Genomic DNA, 24,757 nt, shown 5'->3' on the forward strand with positions numbered 1-24,757 from the left:
TTCGCCTTCCCGTCATACAAGCGCACCCTATATATATAATGTTGCGCATGCGTTTGCCATCTTTCCCTATATTGTTTTCCTTCTTCGTCTTCCTTTTCTCTCCCACTCGCCTACGTGATATTTCATCCATTCGCATTTTCTACTTCCTATCGAAGTTTGCACTGTTTGCAAAATGATAAGCCATATGAAGGGATAAAAAAGTTTCCTACTCTAAATTTATAGTTAAAGCGATACTAAACACTCTTATAGCAGATTTCCGTTCTTTCTTTTTCGTTGTGTTTCTAGTTTTTTTTTTTTTTTTTTTTTTTTTTTTTATTGTAATACTAATTATTATGGAGATAAAATCATGACGTTAAGATATGATAAATGTATCAAAAATGACAATTCTTTTTTAAATTGTCATTGTAATAATTTTTATTATTAGAACGAGAATTTGTGCAATTAAGGATATTCTAATAAAAATTCAAAATGAACTTGAGTAAGATTAATCAACCTGTTAACTTTTAGATAAAAATTCTAATGGGTCTTATAACTTTTCTTTACATAATCAAGCTTGAAAGCTTTTTTTCAGATAACGTTTGGGCCTTAGGCATGATTTATATCATGAAATATTGAGGAAAATCCTGTTAAAGGAACTTGAATGTAAAACTTTGACGTATCGCTGCTGGCATAGTAAAATTTGAATTGTTCATTCCATAAAGAGATCTGCGTTCCTTGCTTGCCCCAGATCAAATTCATCCAGCGGGTTAGTTTAGCGTGTAGGTGTTAAGCTAGCTCACCCCATCTCATACTATCTCTTCCTCCCTCCCTTTCTCTCTCTCTCTCTCTCTCTCTTTTCCTCTTTCTACCTCTACCTTTATGTCTACCTCTATCTCTATCTCTATCTCTCTTACTCTTTCTTACTCCTTCTTTCACGTACTATCATCATCTCTTTCTCTCTTGGTCGTATTGATCCAAAGTGTCCTGATGTTCCCAGCCGGGTGGTAGGTAGCTCCTGGTTTTACGTACACGCTGGTTCCGCCCTGTATTACAGGTACCTTGCATTACGTATTCGTATACAACGCCAACAATTTACGTATTTGTATGGCAAAGGTGAAAAGGAAAGATATTATTTTATGAGAATTGCAATAGAAACGTAGCAATGTTAGATGTCCATCTTTATTTATCTTCATTTTCTATTCAACTTTTCTCCTTATTATTATTATTTTTACATTATTAATCCTGTTTCTTTCAACTACGTGATGTATCGATCAAGAACAAAACAAAGAAATATATTTTTAACCTATTTATTTTATCGAAAATTACGATTTACGTTCTTTTTATACTTACGTTCGTTCCATACGTTTTTTTCAAAAAGATATATTTTAATTGATAATGACGGTTACATTTATTTTTATAAAAAAAAAAAAAAAAAAAAAAATCAAAGAATAATAAAATTTGTACAATTTAATCTCATTTTTCTTTAATAAAATCTAACTTAAAATGGTATACACTTCGCGAAATTAAAAGCCGAAAATACGTCTCGTTGATTTACAAGAACTACCGAGCAAAGATTTTATCTACGTCTAGTCACGCAATGCGTTCTTTAGTCTGCGCTCTGATAAGTTGCATAATGTTCTATCGAGCGATTTTTTTCTCTTCAATTTTTTTTTGCCGCCTGCCACGAGATAACGACTCGAATTTAATTACCACGGGCTACCATTATTTTCACCGACTTAAACGTCAACTTTAAAAGTTGAAATCATTGTTGATAATTAAACGACCCTATCGAAGAACTTACCTTTGCAATTAATGAAATTATTGACTCGTGAACATTTGCATTTTTGATCTGTTTGAAGTTGATTATTTGGAAAATTACAAACGAACGATCAAAGAAATTAATTTTTATTACTTTTGTATTTTTTATTTTTCCAATTACAATACATAAAAATCAGACATTGCATAAGATGGATGAATAAATGAGCCATTCTCGTATAAAAATGAGTTTAATAAATAACAGCTAACAATGAAATAAATAATATTCGCATCGCATTAATTCTCATATAATATCTATATAATATATATCTGTGTGTGTGTGTGTGTGTGTGTGTGTGTGTATGTATGTATATATGTATGTATACGTATAGAGACAGATACACGTATATGTACATGGAACACGAGAACCAATTGCCGTGTCCCGGTAAAAATATCTTAAAGTGTACGATACGCGAAGGAAGAACGAAATAAAATTTCGCAAATTAAATGACACTGATTGTGAGTTCCACTTTTTCTGTTATCCTATCGAAGAAATTACATTGAATAGGGTTTCATTCGATAACGAAAAATCGTAAAGTCTCACTCGGTGTCAGATAAAAAAAATAAAAAAAGGAAAGAAATATAAAGAAATAACCTCTCGTTCTTTTATAATTTCTCGCGTCGCACTAGTTGCAAAGGGGTAGTTAGGGGTAGGAAAGGGTCTTTTCCTTATTCGATATCGATCTTTCTATGCCGGGTGGGAAATAAATTAGACTTCCTTTGTACATTTATACAGGTGGCACGGGTAAATATCAGTGTCCTTGAGAAGAACGAAACATTCTTGACCTCAAACTCCAGTGATACTATGCAACCATGGCTTGAAATAAGTGGTTCTCATATAAACACCAGGCAGATACGGTGCGGCACATTTAATCCCATGAGATACCGTGCCAACTAACATCCATCTACCATCGGGTCGTTCCATTACCAGTGGACCACCGCTGTCACCCTGCAAATGATCGATCGATAGTATAAAATCCATCACTTGATTACGTTTATGTTCATTACTACGTCTACTTTGAAATACGCTAGTCATCGTCCTTGTATCGTACGAGTTCTCGTAAATTGCAATCTCATAACTACCGCCACCTGACATTTGCTAGTTCATTAATCTATACTTCATAGTAACAATAAATACACCGACATATCCAATTACTTATGGATATTAATATACAAGCAGATATACATCAAGGGTATGATAAAATAAAATATTGAAGATTACTTAGCGTACCTCGCAAGAATCCTTTTGACCATTGGCATATCCAGCGCACAAGAAACTCTCTAAAATTAATTTTGAATGTCCAGCCGTTTGGAACATTTCTTGACAAACGGAATTCTCCATGATCGGCACTTGGACCTCTTGCAATACCGATGGTACACCACCGTCTGTACGAGATTTTTATTTAAAGGAAATAATTTTAATTGCTAATACGTATGAAAACTAACGTGGGATACTTACTGTACTTCAATCTACCCCAACCAGTGACCGTAGCCATTCTGCCTGTAAAATCGACGTTATCGTCGGGCATGCAAATTGGTACGATGTGAGAATCGAATTGCACCGGTGATTCCAATTCGAGAAGGGCCAAATCATTTTCGAAGGTCGCTGGATCGTATCCCCTGTTAACGATAACTCGACGTACGTTCTTCGTTACGCTACGCTTCGATTCCAACTCTCCCGATATATCAAATTCACCGAAAACCGCTACGAGGGAAGCTAAAAATCTGTGTAAAGAAAAAAGAAAAAACAGCCCTGATGAAAAAAAAATACAAATTTTCATTTTAAATCTGGATATTATATCCAATTACCCTGGTTGACAATGTGCCGCAGTGATGACGTATTTGTCCGTGATAAGAACACCACCGCATTTATTTTTTGTAAAAAGTCCTAGCCACGTGGCTTCCCGAACCAATACCTGCCACGGCCATTCTCCAAATTGTGCACCCTTTCCACCAACTATTCTACCTGTCTTGATTAGAGGTTTTACCCCGCATTCTGTTGATAAAAGATGTCTACATATTAATTATCGACACGAGTTCACCTCTGTTATCAATTACGATGGAACTTAGGTCATTCGGATGAATTCGTAAACACATATATTTGAATATAATGAAAAAAGACAAATGGATAATTCGCATAATCGACCTTCTTAATCTGATGAAACAAAATACGAACTTTAACTATTCTGCATTTCTTATCCCTCTTGGCCAATATAATAATTTTTTCTTAAATCCGATGAAGTAAAAGGTAGTAAAAATAAATTAGTTGCGATAAAAGCTATATGGATTAACGGGAATTTAACACGAATAAGCATGAACTTGCAAATTTATTATTCAGCCAAATAATATTCAGTTAATCTTTCAAGCGTATGCGTTCACTTACCAGCGATGAGAAATATCTAGAAATAAGAGAAAATATATGGCAATAATGTGTCTTACGTGTACGAAAATCCGATGCTAGGGTGGTCGCAACATTCAAGACACTGCTTTGCGTTGTATCGATCGAAACCGCTTCTACCTCCTCTTGGAGAATCGGCTCGGCCGTAGTTGTAGGTACAGTGCTTGGCTTTCTGTTTGGTTTCGTACGTTTTGTAGTGACCTGGGGCCTCTTCGTAGTAACCGTGGGCGTTGTCACAGATGGTCTCGGTTTCAAGGTTGTGGGTTTCGATGGACGAGGTTTCTCACCGGAAGATGGTCTCGACGTGCTTGGTCGTACATTAGGTCTTTTCGTAGTAACAGGTCTTTTAGTCGTAACCTGTGACGGTTTGACAGTCGTTGATGGTCTTCTAATAGGTTTTTTCGTCGTATTACCGGCAACTGTGGTGATTGGCCTCTTCGTTACCGACGTCGTAGTCGTCGTTGACGTCGTCGATCCGTTAGCGCGATTATAGACGATGTCTTTGAGATCCTTAAATATTCACATGAACAATTCGATTAGTTCTCTCTTACGGATTTTGTCCGGAGAGTAGATTAAAATTTAATTGAAATGCGCGCTTGGGTTCGTTAGATGTTACATTAGTTCTCACTGAGCAAGAAATCTATTCCATTCTCAACGGTACACTACTAAAGTGAAAAGTAACAATTGCGCTTGATAGATCTACCCATTACAATTTGTGCCGAGCTAGATACCTTCTACATGTTTTATATTATCCTTTTTTTCTTACTCTATAGAAATCAGATAGTATCTTTCTCAAGTAACAATTCTCAAAGCTGGATAAACATTTCGTTTCAATTACGTCTATATTCGCGATATACGATAACAGATTAGTCAATAAGAATCGCGTCTTTCTTTTGATCAAGATTTTTCTTTTAATTATAGATCGATAGTTCAGGATAACATGATTAAAGATCATAACTCGTTTATATACGTGGGAAGTAGAAATGAGTTTAGCTGAAAACTAAAAGTAAAAGTAATTTAGAATTACCTGAAAGTTACTCTGCAGAGACTCGACGATCTTGTTTACGAAGCTATCGACTTTATTTGTGAGTAGAGCATCCTCGATGAACGTGGGAGTTGGTATATCATTCTCACTGATGATGTCGATATTTGGATAGCCTGTATGATTGAAAGTCTCGACGATCGTTGGCTTTTCTTGCTGAGACAAGGGCGTTGAAATATTTAAATTAGGATTTCTAACGGGTGGGAAGTTGACGAGATCGTCAGGTGCCGGTGTTTCGTCGTCACAATGGACAATGGGTGCTGCAATTGGTGACGACGGAGTTGTAGATTTTAAAACGATAGTAACGCCTGGAGTATTTTCCGAGGAAACAACGTTAAGAGTCGAAGGTTTCAAATGGAAACTTGGCTTTTTGGACCAGGACAGTGCAGCCGTCCATGTCGTAGGTCTTCTCGTGGTCATCCTTTCTTCCAGACTCGTTTCGGGTACAAAAGCTTCGGTCGTAGTGTCGATATTATCAGGTAATTTCGTACTGGTGGTATCTTTCAGATTAACCGTGATATAACTAGTAGAAACTACGTGATTGCTGTTGGTATCGACGTTGGATATGACAGTGCTGATGTTGTGAGTGATCATAGTAGAGACACTCGGTTTTTTCGTGCTAGCATTAACAGGTCTAATCGTTGAAGAAGTAGGCCTGGTCGAAGCAAAGATTGGCTTACTCGATCCATTAGACGGTTTCTTAGTTATCAAAGATTTTTGTGTAGTTTGGGTGACGTATTCCGTGCCGAGCGGACCCAAAACTATCACGGTCGGTGCCGGAGGATTTGTGGTTGGTCTCGAAGAATATGCAAAGCTGCTGGACGATCCATAAGTTAATGGGGTTGATGGTGGTTTCGAGGAATACGAATTGGACGTAGAGTAGGTAGGGTAATTAGTCTCCGTAGGAATGGTTTCGTAATTGTAATATGTAGATGGTTGTATTGGTTTATAGAAGATAGGAGTTGCTGTGGATAACGTAGTGATCGTAGGCTTTAACGTGGAAGATTGTAACGTGGATATCTTTAAAGTAGAAGGGTGTACCGAAGGTTTGAACGTCGATGGTTTCGTACTGGTAGGTTTCAAAGAGGAAATCTTGATCAATGAAGGTTTCGAAGTATCGTCTTTGTTCACCCAATTGTGAGCGATAGATATAGGCCCTTGCATGGTGACTGTCGTCTCTGCTCCTGGTGTAGTGTCGTTCAAGATAGAAATAATATGATTGATCGCTATTTCCTCTTTGTCAAGTATATCGTCCTTCTTGTTGCCCGATTGAACCTCGTAAGTAATCGTCGGTACTCTTATCATATCTTTGTCACCATTTGTCGCGGTCATCGGAGTTGTGGCCACGCGTTTAACCGTGCTGTCAACTTCCGTTCCTTTGTGCTTCGTTAGTTTCTCATCTGTCGTGGTTGTCTTGTCATAAGTACCGCTCAAACCCGAGTTAGGTGTCACGTTCAAGACCTTTTGCGTGTTCGTGTATGTTTGGGCTGCAATAGTTGATTCCATGTTGAAATTAGAGGATTTAAAGTCAGTGAACGTGATTGGCATCTCGGTTGTCGTGGAAGTAAATTGATCAGGGAATTTCACCCATTGCGTGGACTTTGTGCTACCTTCGTGTACTTTTGTCCGTTCGGTCAATGACTGCGTACTTTGCACCGTAGTCGTTGCCTTCGTTCTTTCCTCCATATTCCAATTGGAAGTAACGATTTTATTATCCGTAAAACGATTGATCGAAGAATCCGTGGTAGGTTTAAACAATTCATCCGGATTATGCGTCTCATTTAACATGGTACCATTCTCATTGAGTAATATCGTATCAGCAGAACTATGATTGTTATAACTCAATCCCTGAGAGAACAAAGCTGGTAACTGATCGACCGGATCAGCGATTTGAAGTACTTGATCCGGACTCAGCAACGTTGCAAGTGGATTCTCGACAATGGGATTATTATGAGTCTGAGCATTATTGTTTTTGTCCGTATAAGAGAGTAATCCTGGAAGTTGTAAGCTATCCAGAATGGTTTGTTGTCCGAGAAGTGCAGGAAAATCATCTTCCAGCTGACTTATACCTGGTTGTAACGGAGGTACCTGAGGCTTCTCTGCATTCTCCAATTCATCATTACTATGTGATTCGGAAGTCGATGGATTAGAGTCGAACGTCGTTATTTTCGTGTAAGAAGTTTCTTCCTCGCCGAGATGATTCGAAACCCCAGAGGAATCGGTTTTTATGGTGTTACTAATCTGTTGCGGGATCGACATACCGATCGGCGTACCATCCGGATTTAAAAGAATCGGAATATCTGGCACGTGATCGATCTCCTCGAAATTCAATATGTTCTCCTTATTGGGTATTTTCTCCAAAGGTTCGTTAATTATATTTTTCGATGGTAATTGACAACACGCGCCAAAGAGGAAACCATCCATACAGGCGCCGACTACTTGGCCGTTCCGGCGTGTGCATTCGTAATTGAACATGCAAATTGCTGGTTCCTCCGATTTCGTTCGTGAGGGAATCGTCGGCTGGCACACCTTCGGCACTATTCTGTAACCCCCGAACAATCTTCGACCTGCTAACACGATTTTTATCTTAAAGTTTTAACATCGAAATCATTTTATTATGAAAATGGACACCGGTATTTTTCCATTTCCTTTTTAAACGTATCAAAGTTATTTTTCGCTCGTGATCGTTTTGAAAGAGGGCAACCTGTCGCCACTTAAAGGTCTCCGATCATTTACATCTAATCAAAAAATTCTAAACGCCTGCAGCGATTAGTTGGAGTCCTGAACGAGAATGTGCATCGCACGCAAAATAAGTATGGGTACTTGGCATTCGTACTTCATACATCAATGCAAATTACGATACGAATCCTAGACAGACTAGATTTAGTATGAATCTGATACTATTTGATTCTTGAGATTTTAACGAATTCGATGCGTGTTGCGACGAATTAACCGTTCTTCCATTGTCCTTGCACATCATAACGGGTAAATAGCGGTTCTCCCATCGTCTTCTAATTACTAAAGGCTTAAGTTTCTATTTAACGATCTCATTGCTAACGATCGTATTCTAATCAAACGTAAGATAATCGCTCATGATAGAAACCCTATGTAAATCAGGTCGCAATTGAAACTGAATTCCAGGTCGTTTAACGCTTGAAAGACGTATTGACCGATATAATCATTTATTTACACAATAATAGAGCCCAATGGACCGGGTTCTTTGATGGAAAGTGGCCATCGTTGATAACGTTTTAACAATTACCTCGTCAACATTGATACATGATGTGTAAAAATTTTCGTATAATTATACGGTATGGTCTTAAAATCGTTCATCCAATAAATACGTGCCTTTTGCTTCTGTACTGGTATATGATGGCATTATAACGAAGATTAATTGCAAAACTGCTTGCACAATACGATACGTTTGTGTCGTTTCGTTCAGCATTGACAAGACTAGGTCTGTGACAGACTAATAACACGATCTTTATTACTTATCTACGTGTGTCAAGAAGGTGTTGAAAAGAGATCGTTCGTGGCTGGCAAATCTAACATGTGCGGTATACTTTGTATGTATATAACTGGGCACGATGGTTATGCTCAGATGACTAAGGGGCATAGACGAGCAAGCATGTAGGCTTCGCACGTGCCTTATACGTCTACATACTACCGATATGATGACCTACTCCGCGAATCGTCCGTATTGCTCGTCCGGATCCTTGCACCGTTCCAGATTTTTTTGTATTTCGCGCTTGTGCGCTCTTACGTAGGGACGTAGAACCGTGTCACTAGTAATGCAGTAACAGAGAGGATGGAAAAGTCAGTTTACTCGAACGTGTGGGATCGGGTTTTGCTTACATCAAAGAAATTGCTGCCAAGTTAATAAGAAGCCAATAAGAATGTACGTGTTGATCGTTTTGCGTAAAAGAAATGCCTGAAAGAAAATCGTTTCTGTTATTTATATCTCTCCATCTCTATCATTCTTATTATCTCGTCATCGTCATTTAGGACAAAATAGAGTTCTACGAAAAATGCGAATTCTCAACTCGTTTAATAATTGACCAATGAGTTAGACTCAGGCTCTTGGACATGCAATTACTATTAATCACTAGACACGGACAACGTATCCGTGTGAAGGAGGAAAAAGAAGGATAACGAGGAGATCGTTGATTCTTTTCGCTTCGCACGATCGATGATGAGAGATCCTGTTTCGAGTTTCACTTGACCGCATAAAAACCAAATCGGCCGGTATTAAATTCATTACTATTAATTTCAGGCTTCGTTCACGTTCGAAATCGGTCGTGGATAAAGAGAAATACTTCGTTAACTTATTTACTCGTAGCTTATTAGTTATTTCCTCATATCGCTTTGTGCGTCCCGAATAAATAAATTCATCTTTCAAATTGATTGATCGTAAATCAAGGTGCTCTGTAAATTGATAAATTATGATAGTTAATGATATAAAGATTACCGTAGAGATCTTTGAGAAAATCTTTCTACAAAAGAAATTGGTATAAAGTTCGTATTAAATCGATATTTAATTTCTTATTTAAATATATCTGCTATAAATTATATAAAATTATCCAAATTCTCGACATATATACGTTACATTCAAAGTACCATCATCAAATACCGTTGTTTCTCATGACACGGATCAACGCGTGAAAGTGGAGAAAGGTGAAATTTTCGATAGAGGAACGAACAGTCCGACAGTTAATAGTAGATATCACATATAGCATATACTTATTTCTGAGTATTTTAATTTCCATAATATTTTCATGCAGGAATAAATATATGTACATCTAAATATATATATATATATTTTTTTTTTTTATCTCTGTTAAAAGGAATTATAACTTTTGGACAATTTTCTGAAATATCCGAGTACCTCGCACGCATTCAGAACATTAAATTCTCTATATACACGCTTTTATAACTTCTCTCGGCAAAAGATCGTGCCACTTTAAAATGAGATCTTAAACGGTTGCTATACCTTCAGCATGCATAAGTAGCTTCTCGAAATGGAATAGGTATACGCGAATACTTGCAAAGAAGCGTAGGTATACTCGACTTTCGAAGGAGAATAAGAGACGGGAAGTAGAATTTGGTGTCACGTGTCGACGACGACAACAACGATGAATAGAGAGGTAAGAGAGGATATTTTCGTAACTCAAAGTACAACGAAGTTGAGAAAGTGGATATTTAAAAGAGAAAAAAAATGGATAAATAAAAAAAAAAAGAGTAAGTAGAAATTGGTGTCATTATTGACTATTTAATGTACACCTTCATGGATAAACCACAAGAAATTTGCATATCTTCTGCAGTCGTAATATTTTTTCTTTTCTAATAGTTTCCTTTTAAACCACAGAAAGCCTGTATTTAAAATGATACCAAATGAGTATCCATTTAATTTCACGGGTTATTTCGATGTATTATCCTACAGAGAAAGAGAGAAAGAAAGAAAGAATTTGAAATTCTTGCGTATAAATCATTCAGCAAATAACAATGAGAATGTTTCCATAATTTATCATATAATAATAAATATTTAATGTTACGACAGTATTAATATTAAAATATTCACCTGTAAATATTTTCTTTATTATTACTTGTGATACCAAACGGAGTTAACTAAATAGAATGAGTCCTTAGGAAGAAATAATTTTCTTATAGAAAATACGGTTGTTCAACTATTGAGTTATATAGTTATATGCGAGATGACTATTACCTTTGTTTTGAGATGCATTGGAAACCGAGAAGGCAGACGTCGAAACCAGGAAGGCGAAAAATAGACAAAGATTAGTTCCAGTAGCCATCTGTGAACACAAAGAGTCGGCATGGATTTTATAAATTGACAAAAAAAGAGATCATGTTAATTGTTGTTAATTTAAATGAACGGCAGAGCGTATGAAAGAGGTCAGAAGAATTTAAAACTGTGTCTTCATAGACGCATCTCGCGAGAAATTTCACGATTAGTTTATGTTTTCTCGATTGAAATTATTACGAGGCTATGAAAGTGATCCGTCTTACGTAACAATCTTTTTTTCATACTCTTTCCTTTTTGTTATGTTGCAATTTAAACAACAAGTGCATCGGTACGCAATGAGAAATAGCCGCTACGTCGATCTAATTCTCGGCTTCGCTTAGCGGAGATCGACGTGCTTGTCCGTCCGTAATAACGGTACAAGAATATCGACTCCAGTATGCGACGCGGAAACTGGAAATCGGAAGGTGACAACCTGACGTACTCATTGAGTATCAAGAATTCCAATCTCTCTTCGATAACAAAATTATCAAAAAATTTAGTCATTTAAAATCATTAGTCTGCAAATATCTTAATGTCAATCATTCAAAATTATAATGTTTAATATATTCAACTGTTAAGTATGTCTATTGTAATTTATTCTACGCTTTTATTCATTATTAGGTTTTTATGTGTAAATATATATAATGTGATGAATAAATTATTCTCTCTCTCTCTTTCTCTCTCTACGTATATATATCCATCCCTTTATCCTCTATATATTATAAGTAACTAATACAATTTGTTCTTCCTTTATTCTTCAAATATTAAAAAATATATATATATTTTTTTTTTATTTGAAATACGCGTATAAGTTGATGTTATAAAATATTTTTTGACAAATTAAGTATTATAAGTATTATTTCTTTAAGAAAAATCTTTTCTTTAATAGCATATCGTCTATTAAATACCGAAACAATCATAAATTAGACGATGGAGTTTTGATCATCGATCGTTGATAAAACCTGGTCCATGAAACTTGGCCAAGGTCTACGAAAATCTTTTGAGAGGCCTGGACCACATTTCGTCGTCTCTCTCCCTCTCGAATCTCTTCTCGAAAAGTATCGGCTCGTTCGTACACGCACACGGACAAATGAGTCTTTCCACGCGTACAAAATCCCGTTATATTCATCGGACGAGCAGAGTGGCTCATTACAGTCCTCGTACGTTTACGATGCTCACATACATAGTATATAGAAACACGGTGGAAGATGAGAATGACTGAAAGAGAAGCCAAGAAAATACATGGAAAGATTGGATTTTAATAGTCGTAAAAATAATTCGATGAATTCTTAAAAAGACTGGCATGCTAATTGATCACCTGATTCTACACCGCTAACCTAATTCCCTTCTCTCTTTCTTTCTCTCCATCCCTCTCTCTCGCTCTCTCTCTCTCTCTCTCTACTTATTCTATATCGCATATTTTGGAAAATCAACTCCATTACACCTTTTTTTGCAAATAGTCAATTCGAATTAATTTTATGAAATATTAAGCGTCAATGATATAGGAATAGGTCTCATGTAGCACGCGTTATTTCTTTTCTGGGTGACCATTTCACGTTAATGAAAAACTTAATTTTTTTTTAATTTAATTATACCCTACGTGCCGCTCTGATTTTTCACGTAAACCGTTAAGCCGATTCGTTTACGCGCGTGTGAATACCCCCGTCATTAACTCTCTTTTGCACTTAGTTAATCAAAAATTAAAATGTTTAAGTATATCTTAAGTATATAGAAGACGAGTCATAGTTAATAGATATTCTAATAGATACATTTGTTAATTAAAAAATTAATATTTCTGTGATTCGTTATAAAATTTAATTAACATTAAACGAACTTTATCTTATGTTCGAAGACACAAGATCTCGTACATACATAGATATCTAAATCGAATTAGAAAATTCTTAAACGATTTAACACTCGTTTCCTTTCGTTCTCTCTTTTGTAAGCGTGTACGAACGCGCGTAAATGTTCACGCGTGAGCACACGGAAGTCACTTTCCTTCAAAGTGTTTCGTTTCACTCAACATTCTCCCGTTTCACGTTGCTAGTAGTATCGATTGCGACAAATCCAACCATATTAGAAGATGATCCAAAACAAATCGTTGATCGTTAATTTCATCATTGGAGTATAATACTTTTTTTTGGATAAAAGTTAGTTCGTAATTATCCGTAAAAAATTTTTATTCGTCGCACAAATTTCAGGAACATTTGTCATTTAATAATAATAATGATAATGATAGAAATAAAAAAAGAAAAAGAGAGAGAAAGGAAGATCGTACGATGTACCTATCGTGTCGTGTCTTGTTCGCCCTGTCAGAACTTTCAGGATATTCAAGAAAAGGAATCGAAAGAGTCGAGTAGGGACGGTGTCGGTGATTCGAAAATTCTTCCGCGTTCATTGGCCGTTCGTCAATAGGAACAACGTAAGAGGAGAGCGTGCACAGGTGCATGCATGTTCACTCAAACTATACGCATGTACGTCTTTTTCTTTTTCTTTTTCTTTTTCTCTTGACAATTTACTCGCTCATCTCTCGAGCACTCGAGCATATCACAAACACTTGGAGAAAGCTCAGTTTGGTGGCATCACTTGATTGTTAGATCTGGGTGACCGGATTAGTTTACCCTCGAGACTTCTTCGAGTCATCGCAGGTCTGGACGTCGGATCTCGGAAGTCATGTTAATTAATTAATTAATAAGAAATTGTTAAAAACGTAAAGATCAATATCACAGAGAATATCAGTGAATAAAATAAATCAAATTGTGATGGTAAGACATTTTTTCAAGAAAATCTCACGAATTGTTAAAATACAAAATGAAAGATCAAAACGACACAAAAGAAAACTATATGAGAAATTCTATTACGACTGTTCGTTCTGTTATAATTCAAAGTATATACAATAGAGAATGCAATGAATAGAGGAAAAATAAGGAGCGTTCGTGTTATTCTACGAGTACATCAGTACGATCTTTTTGTCGTTAATGTTTCTTTCAAACGTCGTATCCTCCTTTTTTCTTTTTTTTTTTTTTTTTATTCCTTTTCGCTAAGGAACGATCGCCCATAGAGAAACTCGGTGTTCCATTAGTCGACGTTCTTCGTAGGTACTACTATCGGTCGACCTCGTTTCCTTCGTAAAGGAGTCACCATCATCCTTCTTCCGTTCAATTTGCAAATTCTGTTTCACTCGGAATGACGCAAGAAATTCCATCAGCGGAAATTATCGAAAAGAAAAAAAAATATTGGTAAGAATTGGAATATTCAATGGGCGGTTCATTGATTATTATGAAAAAAAAAAAAAAAAAAACAAAGAAAAAATAAATAATCAATGGAATCAATTCGTTTTCTTAATCAATTTTTATATAAAAATCATATAACAAAGTTATATTAATTTCATACATTTAATTATTTAGTGCGATGCAGTTGTAAAGATGTGTTAATAGTTCTCCTTGGAAAATTAATAATTTAATTATATAGTTATAGATAAAACATCATGTTTTAGTACAGATAAAAGTTAGAAAAGACACGATATAAGAGAATAAACTTCGATGAGAAAAGGATGAGTAAATCGAGGCGGTACTCGCATGAAAGAGATTTTGTTCTTCCTTTGCTTTCACTCGAAGATTTAACGACACATTACGGGCTCGATCGTTCGTGCAAAACCGATCGGCATTCGCGCAAGTTAGTTCGACTTGAATGCATCGAACGAAACGTGCACGAGCGAAGAGGATCGCATTCCTCCTTCTTCTTCTCTCTTGTCATGAAAGTGATAGTACGTGGATGATTATACGGGGCTAAACTTTTCTCTTCTTATCGAGGCCAAAGGAGAAAGACGAAGTTGAAGAGGAAAGAGAAGATGAGAATCAACACGTTTATCGTTATGTTAAGGTCGAAGGTGATCAGGACACTCAGAGGTTTTTGCTGATTTAAATTTAAAATAATATCCTCAAATATTCTATATCTAACCTGCTCATGCATTTGATTAACTTAAGAAATGTTACTATTTATGTTTTAGAGTTACATTTAACAATTGAAATTTTTAAGTAACCACATTTGCATTGTATATAAATTTATGCTAAATCGATTCGACAATGATCCACATTCATTGAAATACTAAATTGGAATAAGTGACGTTGATATAACCCGTTAGCACGTTAACCATTCCGCACCATCGAGGCAAGCCTAAGTTGGATGAACGTTCAGAGAACCCATCTACATATGCGTTTACGATAGATTTACGAGCTACTGTGAGGTCAACGTGAAAAATCAATTTAGCTTTAGCTGAATGTAAAATCCATGGACCGCATTTTCCAGAAGCCTCAGTACATCTTTCTAAGACGTTTTGACTTTTTACCGAGTAATCAAAATAATGTCAAATTCACGAAGCAGCAGTATGCCATTTAAAATGGAGTTATGTAAACGCAAAGACGTACCTAAGTACACAGATCCTTTCAAGAAACTAACGTTTACTTTTCGAGGCAATAAGTGAGAAATTTCGATCTACCATGTTAATTTTCGTTTTGCTCTTTTCTTTCCTTTTTTTTACAACGAGTCATCGACACCGTGCTTTAAAAAATATCGAGTACGTGAGAACGTTTTTCTTAAAAAGATCACCAATGATGTATGCTCTTAAATAATATGTGAAAAAAATCAATTAATTATAATTGGGCTCTTAAAAAATCTTCTTTAATAGCATGAATATCGAGAGAGTTCTCAAAGATCAATTGTTCGGAAAGATAGATGATTATAAAGAAAGTTTGAATAAAAAAAAAAAAAAAAAAAAAAAAGAAAATGAAGGGGATACGACGATGGAGCAATGAAGCATGCCGAATGATATCCTCCATGTTTATATTGGAACACCTCGTTTTATTACGGACCAAAGTCGGAAAGCCAGCTTTCTCCTGGCTTCACGATCAGGCTGGCCCCTGCCAACGATCTCATCGATTCCCGATTGTGTCCTGGTTTCGATAAACGACCAGACAATTCTTTCGCAATTTTTTTCGTTGTCTTCGTTCGTTCGTTCGTACTCGAAAAAAAAAGGGAATCGAGGAGCTTTGAAGTGACCATAAGGACGTGATCAAAATTATTTCATTGATGACAGTAAAGATATTATTAACAACAAAGAGACTTAAAGAAAACGTGAAATATGAAAAACAATAAATACGCCCTGTATCTTTAGAGAAAGAAATTACGTTAAAGAGAGAGAGAGAGAGAAAGAAAGAGGAATGCCATAACGTATTATTACATCTTAGGAACGTTAGGAATGATCATTTAAAGTAATGACGGAAAGATACATTAATGAATGTTCATTCCGTTGTAATTACGGATCGCGAACCAAAAAGAACATAGAAAACATCGCGCAGATTCGCGTTCGATATAACGATCGGCACGCGTCAATTATAAATAGCGATCGAAAGTTCATCGTCGTATTTTGCAACGAGAATTAATCTCTTTCATGGGAAAATCGACGTACCGTGTATAGTTCGATCGATGTTCTTTCGATACGGTTATATCGATTCCAGACGATTGCACGAATATTTTTGTCACGATTAACCCTTACGTTGAATCAAAAGCCATAAGATTAAATCTCGTTTAATGAGAATTGAATGAGAGTAAATGCAATCGATGTTGATAATTATCATAAATAATTACATCTTATCAAATGAATTATTTAATTTAGACAATTTGTCGAATATCCTGTCAAATAAGAGAATTGAATATACATTATAATCACGTTAATTTTTATAAAGGAAAGATAGATATTTAAAAAAAATGTCATGTCACTCACCGTGCAGTGCAATAATTGTTTGCAACTGTCTGCCTTTTAAGAACGTTTCATAACTCTTTCTTGGCACTCGTAAAGAAATCCTCTCGTAGCTGTCACCTCGAAGAAGGAACCGTGAATAGTTCTTCTCGACGGAGATCGCGGATGGTTTTCTCTCTCTCTTTCTCTCTCTCTCTCTCTCTCTCTCTCTCTCTCTCTCTCTCTCTCTTTCTCTCTTGACGTTTTCCTTTCCGAGTTGTCAAGGTCACTTCTTGGACTCTATCCTCTTCCTTTACCTTTGGCACTTCTTCACTCAATTTTTACCGTACCTTCTCTCTTCAACTACTTTTCCTTGACTTGGCTCGTAGAAGGGTCACGTTTACATTAGTTCCGCGTCCACGTGAATAGAAACTTGGATGAATACGATCGAGATTCCAGCACAGATCCGAACGAGAATTAATTCGATTTGTCATCGACGAAAATTCTTTCAAAAAAAAAAAAAGAGAAACGAAGCAAAAAGAAAAATCGATGAACTTGTGACACTGTTCGACGGACAAAAAGCGAAAGAAAAAGAGGAAGAAAGAGAAAGAGAGAGAGAGAGAGAGAGAAAGAGGGAGAGAGAGAGAGAGAGAGAGAGAGAGAGAGAGAAAGAAAGATATATAAAAGAAGGAAAGAATCTTTTGAATCGGTTCCTGGGTGATCGTCCACAAGAGCACCGATTAGCTTATCGCGCACTATTGACCATCCGGGCAGTGAACTGGATGGTACCTGTCCGTTGTACCCCGTGCCACGGCATGTGCTGGAATCGCGTGGCAATGTCACGAGCGGCGCCTTGGAAAACGCGACTGAGGATGGTGGTGGACGTCGCAAGGAGAATGGTGATGTTGATGGTGGTGGTAACAGGCCCAGAGTGGTGGGATAAACTTTAAGAAGTAGGGGAGAGAGGGTTAGTTAAGAATATATATGAGAAAGAAGACGATTGCTCTTGGAGAAAGGTAGGAAAAGGAGAGGAAGAAAGAAAGCAGGTAAAATGGAAGGAGAAGACGATCGGAAGAGTGGGAGAGAGAACGAGAAAGAGAGCAAGAGAAACCAAAGTGGGCCAGTGGCCAGGTCACGTGGAGAAGAACGGGGCCCAGCGTGCACGACACCGACACACTGTCCTACTCATCGCAACGTCCACGCAACCTCCACCTTCCGCTCGTCTCTATCCATTCAGGAAACGTTTCGCTATGCTCAGACCCCACGTCCTCGGCCTATGTTCCTTGTCTTTTCTCGCTTTCGACTCCTCTCGACACCATCTCAACTTCCTTGTTTGCAATCCTAATTCAAACCTGTACATTCAAGACAACCCGGATGATCTTTATCAATTTCTTTTTCTTTTTTCGTTCATAATATATGATTATAGGTATCTTTCTAGAAGATTAGTTGAGGAACAATACCTTGTAAAAATAATGTGATTCGAAATTGTATATAAAAAGGAAGCGTGTATATATATATATATATATAAATATACATATATTTATATTATACTTTCTATTCCATGTGCGGTCATTCGCAATATACCTTTCTATTTCACTTGAAATTTACGTGATTTCAACGAAAGTCTAACGTAAATTATATTTCTCCGAGAAAGAGAGAGAGAGAGAGAAATTAGTATAATTAATTTACTGAATAATAACTAGTTCAATTTGCAACGAGCTCAATACGTATCTGGAATAAACTGTCGAATGATAAAATATTGCGAGCATTCTAACAATGGGGAGACGTCGTTGTAAATTCTAATTGGCTTCAGGGAGTCGAATTTCTCTTCATTTTGGAGTCACACCAGCGAACCATGTCGATTTCTTTTAACTAATTGTGACCTCGTCGCAACGAGTATCATATAGAATTATCATATGTACGATAGCACATTTTGTGCACCAGCTGCGTCGTCAGATTAATATCTCACCATGAATATCGGGCACAATCGTCATGGGGTACAAAGTTATATTAACTTTCTAACGCCTAGCCAAGCAATTTACGTCCAACAATTTTGAAGAAAAAAGAAAGAGAGAGAGAGAGAGAGAGAGAGAGAGAGAGAGAGAGCATAGAGCAGACCTTTGACATTTATCTCGCATCTTCGTATAACGCTTTCTGATACACATATATAGGGTGATTCCTTGTTTAAAAATAAGTTTAAGTTTTTCCATACAATGCTTTATTTTTGAAAAATGTTTTTTATGATCTGTAGAGATCATATGCAGATATATAAAATTCGTAAGACTCGATCGAATTTAAATGTACTTTTGGAATTTTATAATTTATATTTCCTATAAACAACATATATGTATGCATATATATATATATATATATATATGTATATATATATATATATATATACGTATGCATGGAGTTTTTATAGGAGCTATTCCCTTTAGTCATAGAAAAGGTCAAAACGAACCTTTAAAAAATCTATATTTTATCCACGCCCTGGAAGAAGACGATCGATAACGAGCACGTTGCAATTTTCTTTTTATTTACGTCAATTCCTTCCTTTTTTCTTTCTCTAAATTGCTTGCAGAACGCAAGGACATTCTCGTTTTTGATCGAAGCTAAAGAAAGATGTCTCTTTATTTTTCTCCATTTAATTTTTTTCTAATTTATAGTTTATAATTTATCGGCAGAATTTATCTTTCTATCGAATAAACATAATTCGAAAAGTACTCTATAATTCTCTCTACTCGATGAGAAAATGACGATTTCCGGAAAGCAAGTATCATCAGAAAGAAGGAGAGAAATCTGCACGTAGTTTATTTAAATGTAGATTCCCGATGCAATCCTGATAACGGTCTCGAGATAATCGTCGTATCTCTTTCTGTTCGTTTATCCTTTCAAATTAATCTCATCCACATTATTCGAGAAATAAATTAATACCGAACGTGTACACTGAATTGATATTATAAATATTTTTTTTGTAAATGAAAAAATAAGGAATAATATGTTTATTGTATTTACTATCTAATTCAACGTTTACTCTTTGTTAAAAAATATGGACACAAGGATAGTTTCGTAAATAAAGAAATTATGATCGGGAAAATGATTATAGCCGTAATAGGAAATAAAACTTTCTTTTAAATTATGATAAATGGTTCGCTCTAGAAACTTATGTCAAATCAATTGATCACGCTTCGAGTTTTATTCGAGATTACGGATACCCGATGTCGCCTTATCGACACTTTCTCTCATTCGTTTCATCGTTGATATTTTATCGTCCAGTTATGTTTCACAGCTTTTATTTATACATCGTTGCTTATCCGGAACACTCGTCGATTTTATAATCTCGCATGCGATCGAGTTTAACGTGCACCCTATCTCCAATGTATTTGTTATCTTTACCGTTTATCTTTTAGTTACTTGCTTACCCCTTGTCACCTGATCGTCCCGAAGGTACGAAAGCCCGGAGGCTGTGCTGTTCTTGAAGTAGGTCAGACAAAAGATGCCCGTCTTTTACGGTACTTTATGTTCACCTTATGACTTTTGGCCAACGAGAATTCCTTTGGATAATGATCTTAAACCTAGAGCTTTTCTCTTTTTAAAACAATGTAAAAACAAATGAGTCCGATTTCTGGTTATGATCTCATAACTTGGATCTTGTTGTACCGTGTCAAAATTTCCGTTTTCATTTCCGTACTGCTAATGGTATTATACAGGTCATACGGTATATTATATGTGTAATGTATCATTTGTTATAAAATATAACTTTAAAGGTAATAATAAAAAGGAGTAAAAATGTTAGACGTCAACTAGGCGTTTATTATTTTTCTTCATAAAGATATTTTTCAAAGAATTTCGTTAAGATTACGAGCACGTATTAAATTAGAATGGTAATTTCTTGATATAATTCTTATCTTTCGGATGATCTCTTATAAAATATGTTATAAATTTAATACAGTATATTTTCCTGGAAATATATGTTTCAAGAAATTATACAGAGTAGAGGAAGTTACGTACGATCGACATCCTTTTTTAAATTTCAATTTTATCGAGAATTCCAAAAATGTCGTTATAAGATTAAATCCCAATGAAAGTGAATAAAAATGTCAATCTCGAAACAAATCTCGAAACGATCTTGAAATTTAAAGATTGGAGAAACTGACCTACTAACGAGAAGTCCCATAGCGATTGAATCGCATGAACGACGTTCCGAAAACTCGTACTGTGATTCTTCGTGTCGTCGACTGATAACTTCCCAGTTTCTCGATAGAATGATTTAACGTTACGTGTAAACTTAACGAGGTACTACTTGCACAGATACATGTAATTAGTACGATAGAGCCACTCGATAGATAGGAAACTATTTGAAATATATCATACTGAGCTAAGAGATTACTTCAAATGAATTTCAAACATTTCAAATGATATCTTTGATTGCTTCCATATCAATCTACTTATATTGTATAATGTTCAGAGAGATATAAGGACATTGTAAACTTAGAATTAATTAACAAACTATGATGATGATAATATCGATTGAACATTTCCGATAACGATTATCATTATTATTACTTTCGCTCCCACAAATCGTTGAGATAAGTTCTTCTTTCCTCGCGATTATAAACACGAGAAGAACAGGCGAAGGCGATTCCTCATGGTCGGTGCCTGGCAAGTACAAGTGCCGATGACCTTGATCGTGACTTCTTGTAAGTGGGACAGAACCTGTGCCGGCTCGAACGAATTTTTATACGTTCGCCGCTTCGGCAAGTGGATATATTGCTTTCTTTTATAGATTCCGCGATTCTTACGTCGTGACAAGAGTACGAACCATGACGACGGAACTTTCTAAATTCGTACGTACGTAATGATGTCATAGACGATGTTAATTCAATTGTTTACATTTCGTTCTCCTTTGACCGGACGGAAATTTACTTTTTTAGTTTAAATTTCAGTTCAGGTATCGCGGTCAGAACTTACTAAATCTATCTTCGTAGAAGATCGATTTTTATTAAAGCCCTGAAAATAAAATCTAATCGATCAAATATTTGCCTATTTTCGCTTTGACAAAAGTGACATGAATAAGTTGAATTTATTATTTCGTTGATTTAAGAAACAAATTCTTTATATCAAGTTCGTATGATGTTATTTAATTGCGACGAATAAAGAAATATAGATCTGTTCGTATACAATCAATATTTTATTTCTAATCGAATAGAACACGTTTGTTTTCTATTGCAAGTTTGAATGCAGTTCGCGTAACATCGATCCTTCCATAGATTCCTATGTCGGTGACCCAGACGAGAAACACGTACAGAAATCTTCGGAGGGGAATACCTAATAGGGATAAATGTCACATGACGTAGCTATAAATCGTTGGATGATCGTTAAATCGCCTAATCCTAGGGAAACATTTGATGCATTTGGGTCGTGACCTCATAAGAAGGAACGTACGAAGAAACAACTAAGGAGACAACAATCGATGGTCATGACCCAGGATATCAGATGCAAACTGGGTCAGAATTATCCGTGGCTCCTTCGAGTCACGCCCGTCATTTTTCTTTACCGTTGCACGAGCCATTCGTGAGAATCCCATAAGCTTATTATATTCTTTTCTTTTCTATCTTGATAGATCTCAAATTTGCAATAAAGATCGTATTGGAGAGTGATTTTTTTTCTTTTTTTTTTCCATCGAAAGCACGTAGAAATATCGTTAAGTTTCATTAACGTTCGTAAAAATGGCATGTCCGATTTAGAAAGAAAACGTGTGGATAATAAACCGAGCTAGAAAAACTTTCTAATTTAACTTAAAAATAATTGGTATGTTTAGAAATATGAAAAAAAAAAAAAAAAAAGAAACTCGTTCGTTCCTTTGATCGTTCACCTAGGAGTACGGAAATGTGTATTAGCGTCATCATAGCGATTATCAAGTTTAGTTCGCAACCCTAGCTCTAGCAGTCATCCGTATAAAATCCCTTAATCGATTCTGTCACCTCCAGTGCTACCATGTGCTTGCGTCGTTGCATGTAGAACTATGTGACGAAATATTAGCGACCCTGACATTCTCAATGCATTTTTTGGTGGTTATTTTTTTTGTCCTTAAATCGAATTTTTTAGATCGTTTAAGTATGTGTAAAAATTTTCGACAAACCAACGTTTCCTCTTCTTTTCGCATCGACGACTTCAATTGGCCATGACACCGACGACGAAGGCCAGCAATAGTTTATCACAGCTACTGTGAGCAGTTTCGTGACTCCATAAGGAAAAGGCGGAGGTAGCTGGCTTTCTCTAAAGCCACTTGACCCGGTCCAGTAACATCCATCCATGGTCTGTCACGGTTGTGACATTTTCAACGATTTCTCCCTCACCCCCACCGTGATAATCATGAAAACGGAAAAACATTATTTCAGACACCATAACATTTGTCTAATCTACGTGGGAAAAAGAAAATCTTACGTTTCTTTCTGATAGTCCTTCTAGTCTCGATTCTTTCGTTGAAAAAGAAATATATAAAAGGCACAGAATGAGCCAAGAAAATCGAGAAAATATTAATTAATTAATCGAGATTATTAACAAATACCATTAACAATTGATTATATACGTTTAATATCGTTAAGTAAAAAAAAAAAAAAGAAAAATAATAATGTGAAACAAAAACTGTTTCTATCATGAAACATATAATTTCCTAATAGTTTCATTTAAATATAAAGTCTATAGATCGTAAATGCTGTAATTAGATTCTCAGGATAAAAATTTGCGAAGAAAAATAATTTATTGGTCTATTATAATTATAGTTAATTGGATTATAATAATCTTAATCGATTATAATCTTAAAATTTCTCACGCTTCGAACAAAGGTAATTTGAATCTTATCGTTTACGCGCGAAATTCCACTTTCGCACATTCTCTTTTGTTTCTAAGGATCGCCCGAAGATTACTTACTACTTCCGACTTGAAATATCTTGTTAAACTCGATATTTTTACACGTAATACTTACGTATTATTTATAAAAAGATTTATAGTTTTTTTTTATTTATACGAACTTGGTCAGAACAAGTTCTCAAGTTGAAATAGAATAAGTTTAAACAATGTTTCGTTGATTATTCAATCAATCGCTTATATTAAAATTGGCGCTTTATGAATGCGATCTGCCAATCGGAATCTTGCGATTCAAATTGATGGTCGATTCGTTAACATTGTCAAGACAGCACGCGATAGATATCGTCCTCATAATTACAAGTAAGTAGTATATTTTTATCGAATGTACATCATCTTCCAATATATCAATCGATAGCCAAACACACGCTTTCCATGCGTGAATGTTCGCAAGTCGAGGCATTGTAGCGTTTAAAAAATATTTGCGATTAAAAAAATGATCCCTCATACTGCGTACTTTTCGTCTTCATTTGTAAATCTCGTTATTGGCCTTATATTAATAGATAGGTTATATTGACCAATTGATTTTGTTGTTTGGGGTGAAAAACTACCTGATTCGGCTAGTTTTTAGAGCTTTGTGACGAATTTTTAACATCTCGATATTTTCCGATAATAGATCGATTAATCACATATTTTTGGGACGGCCATGGAACTCGTGGCATTATGCGCATGCGCGAAATAAAAGGCATGTGTGATTCCCTACCGGCTCATTAACGCCATTTTGGATTCGTGCGTACCTGGTTGCAAAGAAACTGCGTCGTCCTCATAATTACAGGTAATTAATATATTTTTTTCGAACATACAACATCTTCCAATATATCAATCGATAGCCGAACACACCCTTTCCACGCGTGAGTGTTTTCAAGTCGGGGCATTATCGCGTTTAAGAAATATCCGGAAAAATAAAATCGGCGTCTCGGCGTTCCTTCGGAGGTACATTTTTTCCCAATTTTCGGTCTTATTTCCACGATATTTCTACTTCTCGTGTGTTTTAATAGTGATCAGTGTGATTATTTATCGGTTATTAATCATTAGCGATCGTACTTCGTGTTATATTCG

The 24,757-nt window shown here is 35.9% G+C and overlaps 1 protein-coding gene across 2 annotated transcripts; it reads right to left on the reverse strand.

Moving 5' to 3' along the window:
* Window positions 1-1,945: 1,945 nt before the first annotated feature.
* On the reverse strand, window positions 1,946-18,260 carry LOC124430373 (serine protease filzig). 2 transcript variants are annotated; one of them, XM_046976837.1, is made up of 8 exons: window positions 16,817-18,260; window positions 10,957-11,044; window positions 5,220-7,801; window positions 4,234-4,702; window positions 3,604-3,790; window positions 3,254-3,519; window positions 3,026-3,180; window positions 1,946-2,743 (listed from the first exon to the last, which is right to left on the reverse strand). In XM_046976837.1, the coding sequence occupies exons 2-8, from the start codon at window positions 11,042-11,044 to the stop codon at window positions 2,582-2,584; spliced, it is 3,909 nt and encodes a 1,302-aa protein (XP_046832793.1). In that variant the 5' UTR covers window positions 16,817-18,260; the 3' UTR covers window positions 1,946-2,581. The 2 variants fall into 2 exon arrangements, with proteins under 2 accessions (XP_046832793.1, XP_046832794.1); XM_046976838.1 differs by lacking the exons at window positions 1,946-2,743; window positions 3,026-3,180; window positions 3,254-3,519 and having other exon boundaries at window positions 3,637-3,807.
* Window positions 18,261-24,757: the final 6,497 nt, after the last annotated feature.

This window comes from Vespa crabro, chromosome 18, assembly GCF_910589235.1.
Source record: "Vespa crabro chromosome 18, iyVesCrab1.2, whole genome shotgun sequence".
Taxonomy (NCBI): domain Eukaryota; kingdom Metazoa; phylum Arthropoda; class Insecta; order Hymenoptera; family Vespidae; genus Vespa; species Vespa crabro.